At 43.5% G+C, this 21,714-nt stretch overlaps 1 protein-coding gene across 1 annotated transcript in view; it reads right to left on the bottom strand.

Annotated features, from left to right (window-relative positions):
- Window positions 1-18,080: 18,080 nt before the first annotated feature.
- The window catches only part of gprc5bb (G protein-coupled receptor, class C, group 5, member Bb), a gene marked incomplete at both ends in the record, with an annotated part of 4,043 nt that continues 409 nt past the window's right edge, over window positions 18,081-21,714 (bottom strand). The window contains 3 exons of the mRNA XM_080522959.1: window positions 18,081-18,125; window positions 18,532-18,644; window positions 19,104-20,340. Of these exons, the coding sequence (XP_080379085.1) occupies window positions 18,081-18,125; window positions 18,532-18,644; window positions 19,104-20,340 (1,395 nt within the window). The remainder of the gene's footprint in view (window positions 18,126-18,531; window positions 18,645-19,103; window positions 20,341-21,714) is intronic.

Raw genomic sequence — 21,714 nt, 5'->3', positions numbered from 1 at the left:
AAACGAAAGTAAAGGCCGATTGAAAGTTCTGCGTCGTATTTATGTGCGTAGCTTACGTTCCCTACGTAAGGGCTCTCGCATCTTACACTTCTGCGTAGGCCGTGCTGCAATTACACCGTCACATCGCTAGGTGGCAGTGTGTTTTCTATGCCCCTGTGCTGTGCCTCTTCCGGTTAGGAAGTCAATGTTCCCACTATCTCTCTGATGGATTTTTGTTTTGTTTTTACAGCCTAAGGATGGCCTGTTTCACTTGCATTGAGAGCTCTGTTGACTGCATGTTGTGCGTATACAGCAACAGCCTCCAAATGCAAATGCCACACTTGGAATCAACTCAGACCTTTTACCTGCTTAATTGATAAAGAAATAATGAAGGAATAAATAGCCCACACTGGCCCATGAAACAGCTTTTGAGTCAATTGTCTAATTACTTTTGGTTATTATATATAAAAGAGCTATAATTCATAAACCCTTCCTTCAATTTGGATGTGAATACCATTAACCTAAAGCTGAGAGTCTGCACTTTAAGCCCAGTAAATTCTGTTGGAAATCTCATATAAGATACGTTAGATCCAAAGTATCAAGGAGTATTGCAGTATTGTGCAGGGCAAAACATATTCTGGAACAGAGGATGTTGTATACTCTATATTGTTGTCTTGTCTTACCCTATTTGAGTTACTGTGTGGAGATATGGGGAAATGAATATAAAAGCACTTTAAACCCATTGATTACACTACAGAAAAAAGCTATGAGGATTGTACATAAGGTCGGATATCGTGATCACACTAATAACTTGTTCCTAATGTCAAATGCCTTAAAGCTCATGGACTTATTCAAATTTAAATTGGCACAGTTAATGTATAAAGCAAAGACTCAAGAACTCCCACGTAACATTAACAAATGATTTATAGAGAGGGATAAGGGGAGAGGTCATTTGAGAGGTAACCACAACTTTAACAAGGGTTATGCTCGCACCCATCTCAGGAGCAGGTGCATATCATTCTACAGAGTTACCATATGGAATGGGCTAGAGGAAAATATGAAGGAAAGCAGAAATATTGCTTTTTTTTGTTAAATACCAAAATGAGGAAAGGGAAGGTTGTTAATCTTCTGGAAACTAAGGTGTGGTTTTCTGTGTCTTTTTCTTCTGTATTACATTGTGGATACTGATGCTTGTTATTTATTTTGTGTTGTTTCAGTATTAAGAATAGAAAAATTATGTTTATTTATTTATTTTGTGTCAATATTAAGAATGAAAAAGTATTAGAACGGATGATACTGAAATATATGTATTAATTAATTGGATTATATAATGTAAGCATAATTGTTAAGTATAAACAGGGGTAGGACAGGCTTCTTCCTACTCCTTTTCGAACAATTGATAGGACTGTACTCTACATATTAGTTATTTGTTATTTATTATTTTTATTTTTAAATCATGTTCGAAATAAAGATTCATTCATTCATTCATATTCATTATATGACTGTAACTTGTGTATGACTGTAACTAAGATGTTTTGGTAAACAGCTAAAATAACACAAATTCTGTCTGTGACCAAATATATATATGGGCCTAACTGTAGAAAAAATGTGTTTATTTGGTTTCCACCGTAGTAAGGCGATGACGTAGTCTATGCAAATATGCAGGCGCGGTATGATGACGCGCTCCAGCCACTCCAACCAAATATGGTCCATCAAGCTTCCGGATGATAGGCGTGATGTCCGCAGCTGGATATACTTGCTCAAAGCGGCATAATAGCGATCTTTTTGTTGTTATGCTTGTTGTAAATAAAAGTTCTATGATGCATTGAAATGACATTAAACTAAGATAATACGATGGTTATCATACTTTTTCTAATCTTTATTAATAAGTAATTACAGAAAAAGTAAATGACATTTCTATCATGGCTTCCGCATTTTGGCCGAGGAGAGAGTCGGAATCTTGTCTGAATCATGTGCTACCAAGCGGACCAATCACAGAGCTGAAGCGCTGACGCGTACGCGTACGATCTGACGCGTACTTAGATTTTTTGAGAGGAGCACGTCAAGACTACGCACGGTCACGCGGGACTACGTAAGCTTACGCGTAGCCTACGGCGTCGACTTTACGCAGAACTTTAAATCGGCCTTAAGTTACCCCCCTGTTGAAGTAATCCCCAACGTCGCCGCAAGAGGGCGCTTTCCAAAAATTCTCAACAATCTGTGACGTTAGAATGATAAGGTTCTATCTCCATTTTTGTCAAAATTTAGTTTTTTACATAATCTGATCCATTAGGTGTTTATTAATGCCTGTGTGGTGTTATCTTTAAAATGTTGACATTTTTGAGTTAGTAATTCATAAAATACAAAGGTTCCATCTCACAAAACATAATGGAATGTCAAAAACGTTGACGCTCAATATCTCTAAACTACCCTAAACGGAGATAGAACCTTATAATTCTAAGCTCACGAACTAGGGTCCCTCTTTCTCCGATCCGAGTGCATTCATTGGGTTTGCTGTGGTCACCAAAGCGTCCCTAGTAATCCCAAGAAGCTGCCTACATTTCCCCGCAACCAGAGCTGCCAAGTCTCACGCAATCGCCGTGAGACTCACGCATTTCAACCAGTTCTCACGCTCTCACGCCGCATCTCTATTTCTCACGGCGAGAAATAACAATTGTTTTACGGGACTTTTATTTTTGAAATTCCTTGAAAGAAAGCTACCGGACATGAGTTTCGTGGCATCTTTCTGCACGCGCGTTAACTTGAGTCTGCAATCGAAGCGGCAGGCGAGCGCTGATGGAAGAACCTGTGTTCACGCGAGCTGCAAGAACGTAGCAAGCAGTGTTGCCAGATTGGGCTACTTTTGGTCACACTGGACGGGTGGATTCGGCAGCTTTTAGACTGGTTGGGCTGGACATTGTCAATTCCGTCTGGCAACCGTGGTAGCAAAATATGTGCATACATTACAACATCGTATCTGGTAGCCTACTGGACTGGGTTGCACCAATATGGCGTAAGTCATTACTAAATGCAGGCATTTAGTAGTTACTAAACCCCTAGTTGTTACTAGCTAGTTTCAAACTAGTTGTTTACTAATTTCGGTTGCACCACGCCAATCTTTTGCCAATCTTAGCTAGTAAATACTCAGTTTTGGTAACTGTTTTTTGTTTCTCTACTGTAACATAACCAGGTACATTAATAATAATAATAATTATTATTAATAATTACAATTTACAATACAAATACAACAATTGGGGGTCCCTCAAAAAAATGTGGGCGCGCCATGCGCGCACAAAATCACCCACCAAGCCCTCATTCTGACCCAGGAAAAACCCTGGTATGTACTGTATAACATGATAGCCATCTATGAGCAATGCACTGTATATAAGATGATGACCACGGGTCTTTCTGCTGCTGACCAAGGTGCTGAGTCCTGTTGATGGGGCCCAATTTTTCTTTTAGAGTCTGTAGGCTACTGTATATGTTTATTAAGATTTCATAAATATGATATATTGTCTGAATTTTTTTCTTGTTTTATAAAATGTTAATTATTTTAATTTCTTGTGCTGGTTTATTATGAACAACATGTAAAATTGCAGGAAACTAGCACAAATAATTGGGTGGGAGAGAGGGTATCTCTCCCACGCCGCTGCCAAAACGTGCACATATTATACACATAGTACATATTATAAAACATACCAGACTAACGACAACAGTGCCACTTTGATTAATTTAAAGTAGGAGTTTGGAGTCTAGATGTGGCACTCGTGTTTTAAATGCCTACTGCACCAGAGCTGCCAAGTCTCACGCAATCGCCGTGAGACTCACGCATTTCAACCAGTTCTCACGCTCTCACGCCATTATACTGTTTTAAAACATACTGTTGATGTTAATGTAACCATTATACTGTTTTAAAACATACTGTTGATGTTAATGTAACCATTATACTGTTTTAAAACATACTGTTGATGTTAATGTAACCATTGTACTGTTTTAAAACCTACTGTTGATGTTAATGTAACCATTATACTTTTTTAAAACATACTGTTGATGTTAATCTAACCATTATACTGTTTTAAAACATACTGTTGATGTTAATGTAACCATTATACTGTTTTAAAACATACTGTTGATGTTAATGTAACCATTATACTGTTTTAAAACATAATGTTGATGTTAATGTAACCATTATACTGTTTTAAGACATATTGTTGATGTTAATGTACGGTAACCATTATACTGTTTTAAAACATACTGTTGATGTTAATGTAACCATTATACTGTTTTAAAACAAACTGTTGATGTTAATGTAACCATTATACTGTTTTAAAACATACTGTTGATGTTAATGTAACCATTGTACTGTTTTAAAACCTACTGTTGATGTTAATGTAACCATTATACTTTTTTAAAACATACTGTTGATGTTAATCTAACCATTATACTGTTTTAAAACATACTGTTGATGTTAATGTAACCATTATACTGTTTTAAAACATACTGTTGATGTTAATGTAACCATTATACTGTTTTAAAACATAATGTTGATGTTAATGTAACCATTATACTGTTTTAAGACATATTGTTGATGTTAATGTACGGTAACCATTATACTGTTTTAAAACATACTGTTGATGTTAATGTAACCATTATACTGTTTTAAAACATACTGTTGATGTTAATGTAACCATTATACTGTTTTAAAACATACTTTGACACGTGTATGTATTGAACTCCTCACTTGATTTATTAAAAAGCACACACGCACAACTGCTAAACCATGTACATAACAAATAAACTAAACGGATTAAACCTTGGTTGTATCGAACTAAAACAAAAGTTGCATATTTAAAACAATTTGCAACAGTGTTACAACATGAATTAACAATTTCATTGTAAATAATAACTAACAAAAAAGTACAATATACTGCAATACACAGGAAGATTGTGTGTGTGTGTGTGTGTGTGTGTGTGTGTGCACAGTCTCTTTCCCTTCTAAGGTGCCACACTGATCAGGACCCTGGCCACAGCCCCATGGCCATCCAGCTCCATCTTCATCCAGATGCTCTGACGGGGCCAGCAGAGCTGAGCGGAGGGAGAGAGGCTGCAGGCTGTGATGGAGGAGCATGGTGTGGCAGTGCTACATGACAAAATAAATAAATAGGAAACACATGTTGAATCAAAAAGGAGCTGTGCATAGACTTCAGTTCAAAAACATGCCAGAGAGTATGTCACTCCTTGAGGCAGCACTGTGTCCTGCTCTGCTCTGGTAGGGGCAGGGTGCCTCACATGTAAAGTAGGATCTAAGGTAATAGGATGCAAAAGTCAATAGTTTGTTAAATATCCCAGTACCAACATTTACGGATGACTTTCAATCAAAATAACAGACTTGGCTGAAACCGATTCCTTAGAATTAGGTAAATACTATGTTATAGTACATGTGCGCAGTATAAATAAACTGAAATACTTTCAGTTATTCATTCAACATACTGTATTCCCACATGGCAGGTTCTAGGCTGTAGGCCTATAAGGATGGGGCCTAGGCAAGCAGCTGAGGAGGTATCGGCAGCAGGACCTTCACTGGAGCTGAAGGAGCAGGTAACATGAAACTTCACACAACTGGACATCACTTTGACAGTGAATAAAGATGGGACACACAGTACTGTATGCACATGTATTAACCTTGCAAAGGAGACGCAGTCACATTGGATTCATCATCCTCAGCTGGTCTCAAGTGTGTAACTGAAGCAGTCAGTCAGTTTGCTCCTCACTGTAAAAGAAAATAAAGTGTTATTCTCTCCCTCACTAACGCCTGGCTTATTCATCTTGCTTGTAAATGGGTTATAGCCACATTCTGTCATTACCTGTTATTGTCTGTCAAGCTGATTTGAACATTAATAAGACTCAGTATGTCTACTCTGATCATGTGAATGTCTCATGAGAATTACTATGGTATATAGGCTATTGTTATGAATGAATATTTAGTTCAATGTTCACCTCTTTAAAGCAGGTAAAGCATACAATACCGTATGCATGTTTAAACATTGATTGTGAAATCAAGGGTTTGGTATGTTAACAGGCATTTTCTAAATTGTATGGGTGTCATTTTGAGCTCTCCACATGTACACTACATACTCACACCTGCTCAAAATGTATCTTTTGCCCATACTGTAATGTGAATGAATGAATGAATGAATGAATGGTCTTTATTGTCATTGCTACATATATGTACATGCCAAACCCTTCAAACACATCTTCAAAAGGCATGCAAAAAGAGAACTCATATGAACACTTATCCTCCTCCTACAAATAGATACAATATGGAATGTAATAAAACATACAAATACACATGTACTGTACAGAGCATAAATGCATTGTAAATAAATGTAGCTAACTAAACTTGTAAATAAAGAAACAATATATATTTACACTTAATTGCCCTATAATATAAATTACACTTGTTGGGAGCTTTATTGAATGACAACATTGGTAGGCAGCAGTCATATCATTGGCTAAAATGCCCACTGGAATGTAGTCTAAACATGATGTACAGTAGCCTACTGTGCAGGCTAGCCAGGCTATCATTGTGCAGAACTGTGTAGACTATCATTGCAGTAGTAGGCTATCTGTTATACTCTGTTATCTGTTATAATCTGTTTTACTGTTATTAACAACTGCTTAGCCTAAATATTGTACGATAGAAATGTCCGAGTAGGCTATGTCTGTTATGCGATGCAGCGATGTACATCATCTACTGTAATAATCTAATCTACTATAATACTACACACTACTGTTGATGGAGGATCTACTTAGACAGATGATTACAGATAATGTTTGTGACTTACCTTTTTACCAAACGAAGAAAATAACCTTGTAGAAGGAAATTGTGGAACTTGTCCGAAGATGTACAGTAGCCTAAACTGTTTCTGAAGTTGTGACGTGACGTCACTGCTCCAGCCAGTGCGCCACAAAACCATCCAGTGGCCGGAAATATATGACACTGGTCTAAAGCTACCATAGACAATGAATGGGGCAATGCAAGTGAACGAGATCTATAAAGTACCGGTAAGTAAGTAAGTAAGTACATTTTATTTATAAAGCACCTTTCGAAACAAAGTTACAAAGTGCTGTACAGTGGACATCACATAAAAACAATCAGGTAAAAACAAGTTAACACAAGGCACATAAGGGCATAAGAGCAATAACACAACAAGAGATAAAACAAAACAATGACCTAAAGAAGTGGGTCAGGTGAAAATGTCATGGAATAAAGTGCAAACAAAAAAGCTACCATAAAGCTACCATAGACAATGAATGGGGCCAATGCAAGTGAACGGTAGCGTTAACAACCCAACTCTCGATTACAATCTCTACATAGACTACTGATGTGAGAAATAAACAGCAACATCGTTTAATACTATACAAATTGTTCATATATAAAATTGTTCCCATGTTATCTCAGACCTCGTGGCGCAACGGTAGCGGGTCTGACTCCAGATCAGACGCATGGTGGACCCCGAACATGCGCCGACTAGGTGTGGCTTCTGATTCTTGTTTTTCTCTTTCAATGTCTTCATCAGTTTGACGGGAGAGGTGGTGCTCCTTTAAGTCTTTTAAATGCTGGAAACTGGCGCCACACAAACCACACTGACGGAAGTGCCACCAGCGCCATTGAGGTTCTTCGTGTCAACAGTATCATCGTTGTGTCTTAAAGAGGATAAAACGATGCCATTGCTGTTCTTCACATTGACAGATGTGTCATCGTTGTGTCCAGAAGAGGTCACAGAATTGCCATTCCGGTTCTTCAGATCAATAGATTTGTCGATGTTCTGACGGGGTGTGTGTGACTTAAGGTCTTGCTGAGGCTGGCGTTTGGTGTCTATTGAAGAGTCAACGGTGTGTAGGTCCGATTTTTTCTTGGAATGGTTGATTAAGTGGCTCTGCAAGTCGGAGAGCCAGAAGAAACATAAGTTGCACTTCTTACAAGGATACGTTCTCTCTTTGTTCTCTTGATCGTGTTCCGACCTTCTCTCTTGCCTGAGCCAACTGTGTTGCTCTGTCCGATGAGCATTCAAGCTCTCCCGTTTCAGGAAGCGTTTTCCACACTGACCACAGCAGTAAAATCTCTGATCGCTGTGCTCTTGAAGATGTTTCTTTAGCTCCTCTCTGCTTTCAAAGACCTTGCAACACAAGGTGCACTTAAAACCTCTCTCTGCATTCCCATACTGCTGGTGCTGTCGTAAACCCTGCTGGCCATTAAAGGACATGCCACATGTTTCACATCGGCATGGTGAAGACTTCACCGGAAGAGAGGTGTTAACGCGTGGTGGGTTGGTTGGTGCTGCCAACGTAGAAAAACGTGCACGTCGATATGGAGATACTGGCCTCACTTTGGGAGGTGGGGATGGCGGTCTCCTCACTGGCGGAGTCGGGGATGGTGGTCTAAAGGAAGGTGGTTTGGCGGAAGGTGGTTTGACCGAATACCTGTCGACCAATGTGAGTGTTCCATTTTCATGGAGCACATACTCACGGGGGACTTCGAACCCATTTGAAGAACCATCTAAGGAAAACGAATCCAATGGTCCATGTGTAACCATGTGGTTGAGGAATTCTGGGTAGCGGATAAAGTCATCGCCACATTCTGTGCAGATGAAGGCACTTGCTTCTCCATCTGGCTCAACATAGCTAGAGTAATCCATTGGGGGGTGTTCCATATTCAGAGTCCAGTGGCTGTCTTCCTAGAGCTGATGACATCAATCCTGGTTGAGGGAGCCGGACGACAGTTGAGCAGTATAGTAGTCTCAGGCAACTGTCAAGACAATTAACAAAAGCAGAGGTTAGAGAATTAGTATAAACTTGAGTAAAACTGAATTGTATTTAGAGAACTGAATTGTATTTTGAGAAAAAACGAATTGTATTTAGAGAAACTGAATTTGAAAACTGAATGAAAATAATGAAAACTGAATTGAATACAATTCAATCTGTCGAATACAATTCAGTTTGTGCTCAGATTCAATTCAATCTCTCAAATACAATTCAGATCTGTGAAATACAATTCAATTTGTGCTCATATTCAATTCAATCTGTCAAATACAATTCCATTTCTGCTGGCACTAAAATAGCTCCATAATCGGCGTCCCAAGGTCCGCGATGCGTTGGTGCGGCTATGGCTAGCTACTGTTGGAAGCTCCGTTAGTAGCTAGCTAACGCCTCCCCGTCTCTTCGCTGCACGCAAGGCAGCTGACAGTCCAAACTATATATTATAGTAACCACAAACGTTGGTTACTATTTTCTCACATTCACTCGCTGCTCTCTTCTCTCTCCTCAGCTCACTCACATCTCAACGTATCTCGACCCTCGCGCGAGGCACACACACACACACACACACACACACACACACACACACACACACACACATCAAAAACCGCCAACTGAACTACGGCATCATTACTTGGACACACAACATGTGTTTTAGGCAAATGGCAAGAAAACAATAAACGAAATCAGAGAGAAAAAAGGGGGGGGGAGCTGGGCGGGGACAAGCTAAATTCTTATTAATTATTAATTACTAAAAATGAGCTTAATTAAACTAACTAATCAACTCATCTGGACCGTCGTAACAGTTTGGTTAAAGGGACACTTCACCAATTTTGAACATCATATCACATTCATTATCTTGGGTCTTGGAGTCAAAAAGATAAGAGAAAATGTCATACGGAAATTACCCCCTGTTATGTTGATTTGGGTTAAAACAGTGGCGGCTGGTGCAAAAAAATTTGGGTGGGGCACAGCAGTGTTTCCTCCAGGATTTTTCACATTAGTGGCGGGGGGTCCTCTTTCGCGCGCGCAGCGCGTAATTTCACTTTACCCACGCAATACCCACTTAAACATGTGTGAGGATACGTAACGGCGTTTTGTGACAGAACTTTCACTTTCATTCATGAAATTCACCCCGTCTGTGTTACGATTATAGGCACTTAGCCCTCAATTACGCCAGGGAGACTGTCCCTGTAGGCTAATCTCTAATTGTCCGTCGTTTTAGATAAAGCATCTGCTAAATTGTAAAATGTAGCCTAATTTAAACCAAAAAATATAAAAACAGCTTGAAGCCTTAAAACACTCTCACGTGGGCTCTCTGAAGCTTAAAACATAATCTCTTTATAAATGCCTAAAACGAATGAATTAACAACAGAAATATGATTAGGCGCATAGATTATTAATGCAACAATAATGCCCGCCACACTATCAGCTTCTCTTGGGCATCGTGTCTAGTTGCGTAAATATGTGTAGAAGATGAACAGTAAACTCTAATTTATGTGAACAGCCTGTTGTCTGTATCTTACCTTGTGCGAATGAATCTGCTCTTTACCGACGGAAAACGGGAAAACGCTATAGTCCAATCGATCCATAGGAGAAAATCCGAGCCATCTGACGTGAAAGGATTTATGGGTTTAGACGAAATTGCTTTCCCCACTGTGAGATTAAATACCGTTGGATACCGTGATCTGTGTTTGTGTGTATTACACAAAACACAAAACGAACAAAACAAATAAAAACACTTGAAGCAAACCAGCAGTATCACCGGCCCGAGTCGCTACAGAGCAGCGCCACCGGAAGTAGGAAGTGGAAGACAAATGAAAGATGGCAAACACCACACACCACATCTTATGCTGGATATACAACCGGATATTCAGGACGCACATTTTTGCGCCCCGGCCAAGAAATAGACACAGCCAATTGGAGCGCTGCTACAGCTCACGTGTAAGCCAAAAGTATTTGCAGTGCCATAGACTTGCATTGACCGGCGCCCCGCGTCCTCCCCCTATGTATTTGAACAGTGAATTTTACACACACACAGATAAAAATGTTTATTGTATTGGAGGATTTTTAATGAATGCTGATAGGCGCCGACAGAATATCAGCCGCATTTTGTGAATAAACAATGTTTATTTAAAAAAAAAAACTTTTACAAATCGCAACTAGGAAGTGAAGGTGGGGGCGGCGCCCCAGCGCCCTCTATCGGCCAGCCGCCACTGGGTTAAAATATATATATATATATATTTGGGGTTAAAAAAATAAAAATTCATCTGACTGGAAACGGGCATCTTTCTGCACGTGCGTTAACTTGAGTCTGCAATCGAAGCGGGAGGCGCTGATGGAAGAATCTGTGTTCACGCGAGCTGCATGTAAGAACGTAGCCAGTATGTGCATACAACATCGTATCTGGTAGCCTACTGGTACTTTCAAACCGCAAGTTGATTATTAATATCACAAGGTTTTTTGCACGAAATAAACTTGTCTGTGAGCTGCAATTTCTTCGACTCACATACACGCGATGTATGTATTTTTAAGAGAAGTGGCCAACACCCTCATCACCAACTGTGACATGGTTGTTATACTTAGGTTAGGGTGGGAGCAGTGGCGTAGCGGACGGGCCCGCAAGCGACGCACCGCGGGGGGGCCCCAGCCACTAGGGGGCCCCCTAACATCGGATACAAACGTTTTTTGTTTTTTTTAATAAAAAAAATATAAACATAGTTAGCCGTATCCAATAGCAACATGACTTTGACGTCACACGAAAATGAGCAAGCGAAAATACCTCAGCGGTGCGCAAAAACGGGAACTTTCCTATAAAAAGGAACAAAATTCAGTGAAACTTGGAAAAATTTCATCTTTTCTTTTACCCAATGCAGCTTCTGGCCCTTGCACACCAATGCGTTTTTCACGTGCGTTTTTTACGTCCGTTAAAAAAATAAATTAGAACTCATGTTGTGTCAATCACGCTTGCACACCGAATCCGTAATATTCGTCCGTCCCCAAAAAAATCGGAACAGGTTCGATTTTCTGCGTTTTTCGCGTCCGTCAAAAGCCTTTTGAGAGTTGTTATTGACCACTCCGCCATGGTAGAGGGACGCATCGTCAAATTAGAACTGCAGGACAGTTGGATTAATGCTTACGGAAGTACATGTCTCAAGTATTATCTCGGCGGTTAGTCGAGTGAAAGAAAACAACATACAGATGATAATTCACACAATATAATACCACGAAAGCGTACGGCACTAAACAATAACATTTCTTTGGGCAGCATCACTAAACAATAACATTCATTTGGGCAGCATCACTAAACAATAACATTCATTTGGGCAGCATCACTAAACAATAACATTCATTTGGGCAGCATCATACTCAAACTCAGGCAGAAGGGCAGCTGGTTATAGCGGTTTCTTTTTCTATTCTACTATTCTATTCTACTTCTGCTGTCTGCGTCTCCCTGGGTATTCCAGATGGCAAACAGTAAAGAAATGCCACAATATACCAGGACTTAAGAAACGAGATGTCCAACAAAGGATTTGACAAAACCCTGGCCTATTTTGCGCAACAAGTAGACTCTGATGCAGCGGAGACAGGGTTGCCAGATTGGCTGGTTTTTGGTGGATTTAGCAGTTTTTAGATTGGTTAGGTTGGAAATTCTCAATCCCATCTGGCAACCCTTAGCGGAGAGTCTACAGATGTTTACAGATATCGCACTGCTGTGCACACCACACTTTGTTAAAAGAAATAAAGCTTGTACTTTTCTACTTATAATACATTCTACTGATGTAGTCTACCATTTGGTTTTAGTTATAGGCTATTGCTCTCACTTGTTTGTACCTTTTGCTAAGTCAAGCATTTAGAATGTAGAGTGCATATTGCGAAATTTCGCGCATCGGACTCTAAAAAACGCAACAAAAAAAACAACCTCCGTTGCGAAAGGGCCCCCGCCGCCACCTTGCGGGGGGGCCTCGGGATTTTGCGGTACGCCACTGGGTGGGAGGTGTGAATGTTGTGGTTAAGTATGTCAAATTGCAGATAACTAGCACAAATAATTGGGTGGGAGAAAGGGGCCGCGGTTTTGGGTCACAAAATCTCACTCCAAACTTTTGGTGAAATTTGGCAGCCCTGCCCGCAACACTAAATTATGACTAATCCCTAAAAAGCAGTGTCTTCATGTTTGAAATAAATAATACGCGTTGGAAATGCTGAAATGCTTTATACACGTCTGATAAAAAAGCAATCAACCGTATCACTGGCTTTATGTGAAAGCTCAACTAAAGCTATAATGCTAAATAAGTCAATACGTCAATACGAAGTTAATGCCTGTGTGGTGTTATTTTAAAAATGTTGAAATGTTTTAGTTAGTAATTAATAAAATACAAAGGCTCCATCTCACAAAACATAATGGAATGCAGCTTACAGACAAAATTGTGGTTAGGCTACAGGCAGTGTTGCCAACTTGGCGACTTTTGGCAACTTAAATAGCCCGTCACGCAATGCTTTCTCGGTAAAATAAGACACTTGAAAAAACATGACAGCCGAAACAGTTACACCTAGCGTCAGAGGATATGAGAGATAAACTACATTTTCTTCTGCTGAAAACGTATGTATATTGGAGGAATATAATGTGAAGAAAAGTATATTGAATAGCAGTTTTAACCAGTGAAGTAGTTAACCGCACCGTTACAGTGTTAGCTAGCTACTAGCCCCATAACTGACACCAAGCTTTAACCATGGGGCTATCTAGCTAGCTACTTGACAAACAAAACCAAACTGCTCCATAAACCATGGGCTTGCCAGCTACGAGTAACGTTAATAGTAGCTAAATTATAAGCAATGAATGCGTTTATTTGCAGGCTTAGTCAGTTGTTTTGCATTGAACCACTTTTCCAACAGACACTTAAGACACTTACTGACTTGTTCCCACAGCAACAGGGCTGGACTGGCCATCTGGCATACCGGGCATTTGCCCGGTGGGCCGCGGTAGTTTTGGGCCGAGCCGACCAGCAAAAAAAAAAAAAAAAAAAAAAAAAAAAAAAATTTTACCAGCCGGCCTGGCCGAAAGCTACCATCGAACGGCCCATAAATCGAAAGCTACCATTGAACGGCCCATAAATCAGGGACAGCGGCCCATTGGTCAATTTTCTATACAGACACTGGGCTGGCCCAATCAACAGAGAGAAGGGGGGGGGGGTCAGGGGTCACGCACGCACGCAGCACCAGACCTCCGTCTCAGTTTCGCGGTAGTTTTGGGCAGAGCCGGCCGGCAAAATAAATTTAGTTAGCCTGGATAGTGGATACTGAGAGAGATGGAGCGCAAAAGCACACTAAAACGGAAGGGAGGCTGGGAAAAACTTAGGGAGAAAAACAAAAAGAAACTCGAGGCAGATGCTGCCAAATGTGTAAACATTAGGGACATGTTTGCTGCACCCTCAAGTTTACCACAGCAGCAACAGCAACAGGTTGAAGAGGAGGCTGGCAGGGAGGAGCGGGAGCAGGGTACAGATACAGAGGTTTAGGGTTAGGGTTGAAGAGGAGGCTAGCAGGGAGGAGCGGGAGCAGGGGACAGATACAGAGGATAGAGAGGATACAGAAGAAGCGGGCCGAGTCAGCCTGTAACCGTTGACCCGGTAAGGAAAATATAGGTAGCTGTTAGGGGTGTAACGGATCGCCCCCCACGGTTCGGCACGCATGTGTACCGCGGATCAATTGCAAAATGTAACCAAGTAATAATATTACTTAATATTAGTTAATATCCCTTGTAAATCACAATGTAGAGTTGCCATGAATAGATAGACGCGACAGTTGCGTGCTTTGTTTTACTCTAAAGCGCAATGATAGGTTGATAATGGGAAAAAAAATCTAGAACAACAAGGCTGCGTTCGTAAATTCGCTCTGGAATCTGATCACTGAGTACACTGGTCTACTTGCACTGGTACCATTGCTTACTGTATGTAGTCGTCTTTGTAGTGGTTTGGGGGAATACTACAGTTTGTCATATGACTGTACAGCACAGTATATAAGACGAGTATATAAGGCAAGTATTTTTGTGCTGGTGGGTGTGGTCCGACCGATTGGGGTGGGCCTGTCTGGGCCAAAAATGCCAGGGCCTAATTTTTGTCCCAGTCCAGCCCTGCACAGCAACACACCTCTTAAGTCAAGCTTAGCCAGATATCAATCATATTGAGATAATATGGGACAAGTCTGATGTGTTTTGGTCCCCAAGTCGTTTTTGTTGTTGTTGTTGTAGTTGTTTATAGTTTATGAAAGTGCAAATTGTAAGCCTTGATGATGTGTCATATAGCCTATTGAAATCAGTTGAAAATAGTTGAAGAAGATATGCTTATTTGAATGTTGCTACATGTCAAATGAAACAGAATCGTAGAAAAACTCTGAATTATAAAGGCTAGTAACTAGCTAGGATCTAAAGAGAAAACATAGCTAAGATATAAAGGGGTGATATTATGGAAAACTCACTTTTTCAGTCTCAGTTCAGTTTCAGTCGCAGTTCTTCATCTCTCCAGTTCTTGTCCGTTAGTATCTGACAGTTAAAAGATGCGTCCCGTTTTGAACCAATACAGCTTCACGCAAGCTGCATGTAAAGTCGGAGCAAGCAGTGTTGCCAGATTCGGCTACTTTTGGTCACACTGGACGGGTGGATTCGGCAGCTTTTAGACTGGTTGGGCTGGAAATTGTCAATTCCGTCTGGCAACCCTGGTAGCAAAATATGTGCATATTGTGAGACAGTCCACCATGGATGGCTTTCCCTGTTGTTGTTGTTTATGTTACCGTTATTGTTGATTGGTTACTGTATGTCACATGATCACCCAGACAGAGAGAGATATAGCTGCCTGCGTGCAGCAGACAAGAACACTCATACGTCACTCAAAACAATAATTTTCAATAATTTTCATCAATGACCGGTACCTAAGATTAATGTTTTGAAACTTCATACCAGAAGTCTGATGTGTGACCTCTCGATGTGATACACATATTAACTCCATTGTCTCCAATAATAGCCTAGATCAAAATGCAAACGAGATGTCATTTTTCACTAGCAAAAACAAACCCTTTGAACTGTGAAAACTACAAAGATATTTTATTTCATTGAATTATTTGTGTGAGAAATGTGCTTCCAAACAGCAAACACACAAATACACCCGCATGCTCTGTCACAGCAAAGTCACTAATACCAATGACCCTATCAGTTACCCTACATGGGTTAGTCCTAGGTTAGTCCTAGGTTAGTCCTAGGTTAGAGCACCATAGGGGTTAAGAGCACTGGCGGACTCAGGGGGGGGGGGGCAAGGGGGGCGACCGCCCCTCCTGGTGCCCCCACGGTTGAAAAACGTCTCGCTTAAGTGCCCTTTTGAGTTTAAAAAATGAGAGGATGTGCCCTATTGGTGCCCCTCCAATTGTCTAAACTTGACCATGTGCACTGATGGGGTCCCATGTTGTGCAGTAGGTGCCCTTTTTTTCTTTTCGCCCCTGCCCTTCAAACAGCCTGAGTCCGCCACTGGTTAAGAGGCAGATGGAAAGTCCATTCATGGACAAAAGGGCGCCTGTTCAAGTGTGAGGAACATATTACAGGTAAAGAGCAAAGAAAATACAATATAATACAATATTATGTATCATAGATTGTGCAAATCAGGCCAGCAAAGTTTATGTGTAATACATAACAACACTGACACTGAATGAAACCATTTAAATAGTGTCCAAAGGCATAAGTTAACACACACCAAACATACTAATATAACTACTACAAAAATACAGCAGTCATTTGTGACAACATTGAGTTCAAATAATCAACTTCAAAATGCAGCCATCTTTAAAATATAACACACTTTACATACAGTGGGATAATACTTGGACTAGGGCATTTGTTCATGAAGTGCGAATCACAACAACTCTACCTGACCAAAAAATAGATTAAGCCTCAAAAAATACATCCTTGACCACCACCAGTATAAAAACTGCAGTCAATATATAATCGTTATATATATATAGTCTTATATAAATAGTTCTGCTTATTGATCGCACAAAATCTCATCATGTGTGTAGAGAACATGCGTGGGTTGGATGGATGCAATTTACATAAATATAACCGCCTCCTGTGGCCTGTCTCATACGTGTGTGTGTGTGTGTGTGTGTGTGTGTGTGTGTGTGTGTGTGTGTGTCTGGGAGCCAACTTGCTAACTTTTCAAAGCAATCACGAAATGTACCGCAGCGAAGAATATCAAAACACAGAATGACATTTTCACAGAGCAAGCTTTAACGTCAACATCATCACAGGAGGCATCGTCCAGGCTGCATGGACCGGAGCCACGTCCATCGTCCCTGAACCCCTTTTTGAACCCTATCCACTGTAAGAGGTTGCTATTAAAGGGGCAATTTGGGTTCGATTAAAAAAAATGTTTGATACAGTTATGCAACCGTCGATTCTTGAAGAATATAACTTCTAAACGCCGAGTTCAACTGTCACACCCCCTCAGAATAATAACAACCACAATAATAATAATCATTGATTGCATTTATATAGCGCCTTTTCGAGACACCCAAAACTGCTTTACATTGTGGGACCTCACATCACCAAGGCCGCCACTTGTGAGTGACGCAACAGCGGCCATTACGGCTCTGTCAGCGGTGAGGCGAGGACTGAATCACGGAGCCAATTAGTAATCAGGGGTAATTAGGCGGCCATGGAGGTACGGAGGTCAGATTAGGAATTTAATCCGTTAATACGCCCTCGTCTCGAATATAAGCAGCATGAGCTCATTTTCCTCCGTCGCCTGGGAACAATGTCATTGTAAACACTGGACAGCTGCGTACAAACACGTGGTTAAAACCTTTATATTCATATAAATATTATAAATATTGTCATTGTGATCTCTCTGACGGGAGGCTCAGTCTTAGCTCGTAGCTCCGTCTATGAATGTGAGAGGTGGTCCCCCCTTCCTCCCAGCTCCCCCCCCCCCCCCCCCCCCCCCAGCCTCTACCTCCCCGTGGGGCGCGCGTCCTGTTGGGGAAGGGGGGTGTGGAACCTAGATCCGTGCCTCTGGACCACAACATCCTCTCGCTTAGAATCTCTCTCTCCGGTCTGTCTTTCTGCTGCCGTGGTGGTGGTGGAGGAGGAGGTAGTGAAGGCCTTCAGCTGACATTCGCTACGTTCCGGATGTTTCCATGTGTCTGTCTGCTGTCTGTCCTGTTGTCTTGGAGACAAGCGTGTCCTTTTTAGTTTTTTCCGTTGGTCTTTGTCGTCGTGGAGACCGGCCCAAGGTTCCGCTGCCTCACCACAGCTGTCTGCCTGTGTAGTTGATAGGAGCCGTGGGAATCTGTGTGACGCATGCAAGGGGTTAGTGTGTGTGTGTGTGTGTGTGTGTGTGTGTGTGTGTGTGCGCGTCTGTGTGTGTGTGTGTGTGTGTGTGTCTGTGCGCCTGTCTGTGTGTGTGTGTGTGTGTGTCTGTGCGCCTGTCTGTGTGTGTGTGTCTGTGCGCCTGTGTGTGTGTCTGTGCGCCTGTGAGTGTGTGTGTGTCTGTGCGTCTGTGTCTATGTCTGTGTGTGTGTGCACATCTGCGTGCGCCTGTCTATGCGCCTGTCTGTGTGTGTGTGTCTGTGCACCTGTGTGTGTCTGTGTGTGTGTCTGTGCGCCTGTGTGTATGCCTGTGTGTGTGTGCACATCTGCGTGCGCCTGTCTGTGTGTGTGTGTGTGTGTGTGTGCGTGTGTCTGTCTACACTTACCGTCCCCCCGTTCATCACCAGGGCCATCTCAGTGGGCTGGTACATGTGACCGCGGAAGGGGATCCCCGGCCGCACCCCCCCGCCGCCATTATGGTACGCCCCGCCCCGCAGTGCTGAGGACCGACAGGCAGGAGAGAACACACACATGAAGGAGAGAACACACACATGAAGGAGAGAACACAGACGTGTGTGTGTGTGTGGGTGTGTGCGAGTGTGTGCACATCTGTGTGTATGTCTGTGTGTGTGCGCGTGCTAAGGGGCTAGTGCGCACACACACACACACACGCACGCACACACACACACACACACACACACACACACGCACGCACACACACACACACACACACACACACACACACACACACAGACAGACACACACACACACAGATACACACACACACAGACACACACACAGACACAACACACACACACACACACACAGACACACACACAGATACACACACACACACACACACACAGATACATACACCCACACAAACAGACAGACAGATACATACACACACACTGATACACACACACACACACACAGACACACACACACACACACACACCTGCGCTGTGCTCCTCGATAGAGAAGGCCTGGTTCTCTGCGTAGGCCCTGAGGGGGTGGGGGGGGGGCAGGTCCTCTCCGAAGCGCGGCAGCGGGGGCCGGCTGGTGTCGAAGTAGTCGTGCGCGGCGGCGGCGGCTGCGTTGGGGGGGGGGTCCCGCAGACACAGGTGGGCCTCTGGGATAGCGTGGAAGAGCAGGAGGAGCCAGCCCTGCGACACCAGGGCCACCGCCAACGCCGGCTCGTCCCAGTCGTCCTGGACCCTCCGCCCCCCCCCACCCCCTCCCCCGGCCCGCCTACCGGCCCCCCCCTTCATCAGCGCCTCCTCGCCGAAGAGGTAGAACCCCAGCCAGGCCACCCACAGCAGGGCGGACGCCAGACACGACAGGAACAGCCACACGCCGTTACACCGCCACCTCCGCGTGCCGCCGCCGCCGTCTCCCTCCCCCCCGCCCCCGCCCCCGCCCCCCCCGCCCCCGTCCGCCTCCCAATCCCCCCCCTCGCCGTCGCCGTCGCAGAGCACCACGCCCAGCGACAGCCCCATGGCGATCAGCAGCAGGCCCAGGGTGTAGAGGCAGGCCAGGGCGAAGTCCAGCGGCGGGTAGTCGCACGCCCCGTGGCCCTCCCTCACCACCGTCAGCAGCAGCCACTCCCCGGAGATGATCCCCTGCACCAGGGCGAGCACCAGGCCCAGCCCGGCCAGGGTGGCCCCCCCTGGGCTACCGCGGCCCGACGCCAGCCTCCTCAGCCTCACCGCCTGGACCAGGAGGGAGGAGAAGCACAGGGCGAAGAGCGGGGCCCACAGGGCGCGGCGGGCCAGGCACAGGGCCTCGGTGCGCCCCACCAGGAAGGCCAGGGAGAGGGCGAAGAGGCCCAGCAGGGAGGCCAGGAGGAGGAGCAGGGGCCCCACGCCCGAGCGCCGGTCGGGGTCCAGCACGTGGCGCAGCCGGGCCACCAGGACGGAGGCGAGGACCAGGGAGGTCAGGGCGCCGCCGCAGGCCACGGCCTCCAGCACCACCCCCCACACGGACTCCAGGTCGCACAGGACCCGGTAGAGGGGGTGCACGTCGGGGCCGCAGCCCCGCGGGGGAGGGCGGTAGTGGGGGTGGTGGGGGGGGAAGGGGGCTTCCACGGCGAAGGCGACGGCGTCGTCGCCGCTGTCGCCGATGTCGCCGCCGTCCCGGGACTGGCCGTAGCCGATCAGGGAGAGGAGGAAGAGGATGGCGGGGCTGAAGGCCATCTGAGAGAGAGATAGAGGGGGAGAGAGAGGGGGGGGGGAGAGAAAGAGAGAGAGAGAGGGAGAGAGAGAGGGAGAGAGAGGGTGGGAGAGAGAGAGAGAGAGAGAGAGAGAAGGAGAGAGAGAGAGAGAGAGGGAGAGGGAGAGAGAGAGAGAGAGGATGGGAAAGAGAAAGAGAGAAAGAGAGAGGGAGAGAGAGAGAGAGAGGGAGAGAGAGAGAGAGAGAGAGAGAGAGGGAGAGAGAGAGAGAGGAAGGGAAAGAGAAAGAGAGAAAGAGAGAGGGAGAGAGAGAGTGTGTATTGTTTTATTCAGAGTCTAAAGAGACCATGGCGTACGTTTTTGGGGAACTATTTGTAGCTTTCTTTCACCTCATATACACACACACATACACACACACATACACACACACACACACACACACTTCAACACACATGTATCCATCAGCCCACTCAGCCTGTGCCAGGGCAATGGTTTCCATAGAAACGAGCAGCAGCGTGGGTTGGCCTACATAGCACTTGGTTTTCATAAAATGAGTGACAGTACATAACGCGCGCACACACACAGACTGACGCGCGTGTACACACACGCGCGCGCACACACACACACACACACACACACACACACACACACACACACACACACACACACACATGCATTAAGTTGCCTCCTATCTACAACTAAAAAGAACAGAAGAAGTACTCTGACATCAAAAGTATAATAATAATAATAATATTAATAATAATAACTTTATTTGTATAGCGCTTTTCCTGCAAACGTTGCAGCTCAAAGTGCTCCAATCATTATATAATCATCATTTAATTATTTAGTCATTTAAAGGCAATATTAAAAAGATGGGTTTTTAATCTTGACTTGAATATATTTGCTGAGGTTCTATCCCTAATGTAAACTGGCAGTATTCCACAATCTGGGTGCATAAAATGAGAATGCAGCCTCACCAAACCTCTTGTATAGGCCTATATGTATATGTATACATGTAGGCTACATAATAGTTAGTCTTTCGGCTATGATAGGGTAAAATAGTTATAACCACTTAAAGGTATCTACAATATAGCTCTATTTTTGGATCTGTGATCGGGTATTCAGGGGTATAATATATTATTTTAATTAAACCCACTTAAATTATTGCACACTGTGACTTTAAAAAGTTGTGTTGAGTAGATTATCAAAACGTAAGTAACCGTAACATATCTCAATTCATTAAATCACTCTCTAATTACCAAGATTAAAACAACAAATCACCTTCCCGTTATTTCAAACGTCTCCGCTTGTCACGAGGGAATAAATCACATCTTTCGTCCCACGTAAAGCAACAAGGCGCACAAACGAATCTCAATGCGCACTTCTGTTTAACGATGT

Source organism: Nansenia antarctica (genome assembly GCF_963989245.1).
Source record: "Nansenia antarctica genome assembly, chromosome: 2".
In the NCBI taxonomy this organism is placed as follows: domain Eukaryota; kingdom Metazoa; phylum Chordata; class Actinopteri; order Argentiniformes; family Microstomatidae; genus Nansenia; species Nansenia antarctica.
Note: the sequence above shows the minus strand (reverse complement) of the source record. Positions and strands in the feature narration are given on the sequence as shown.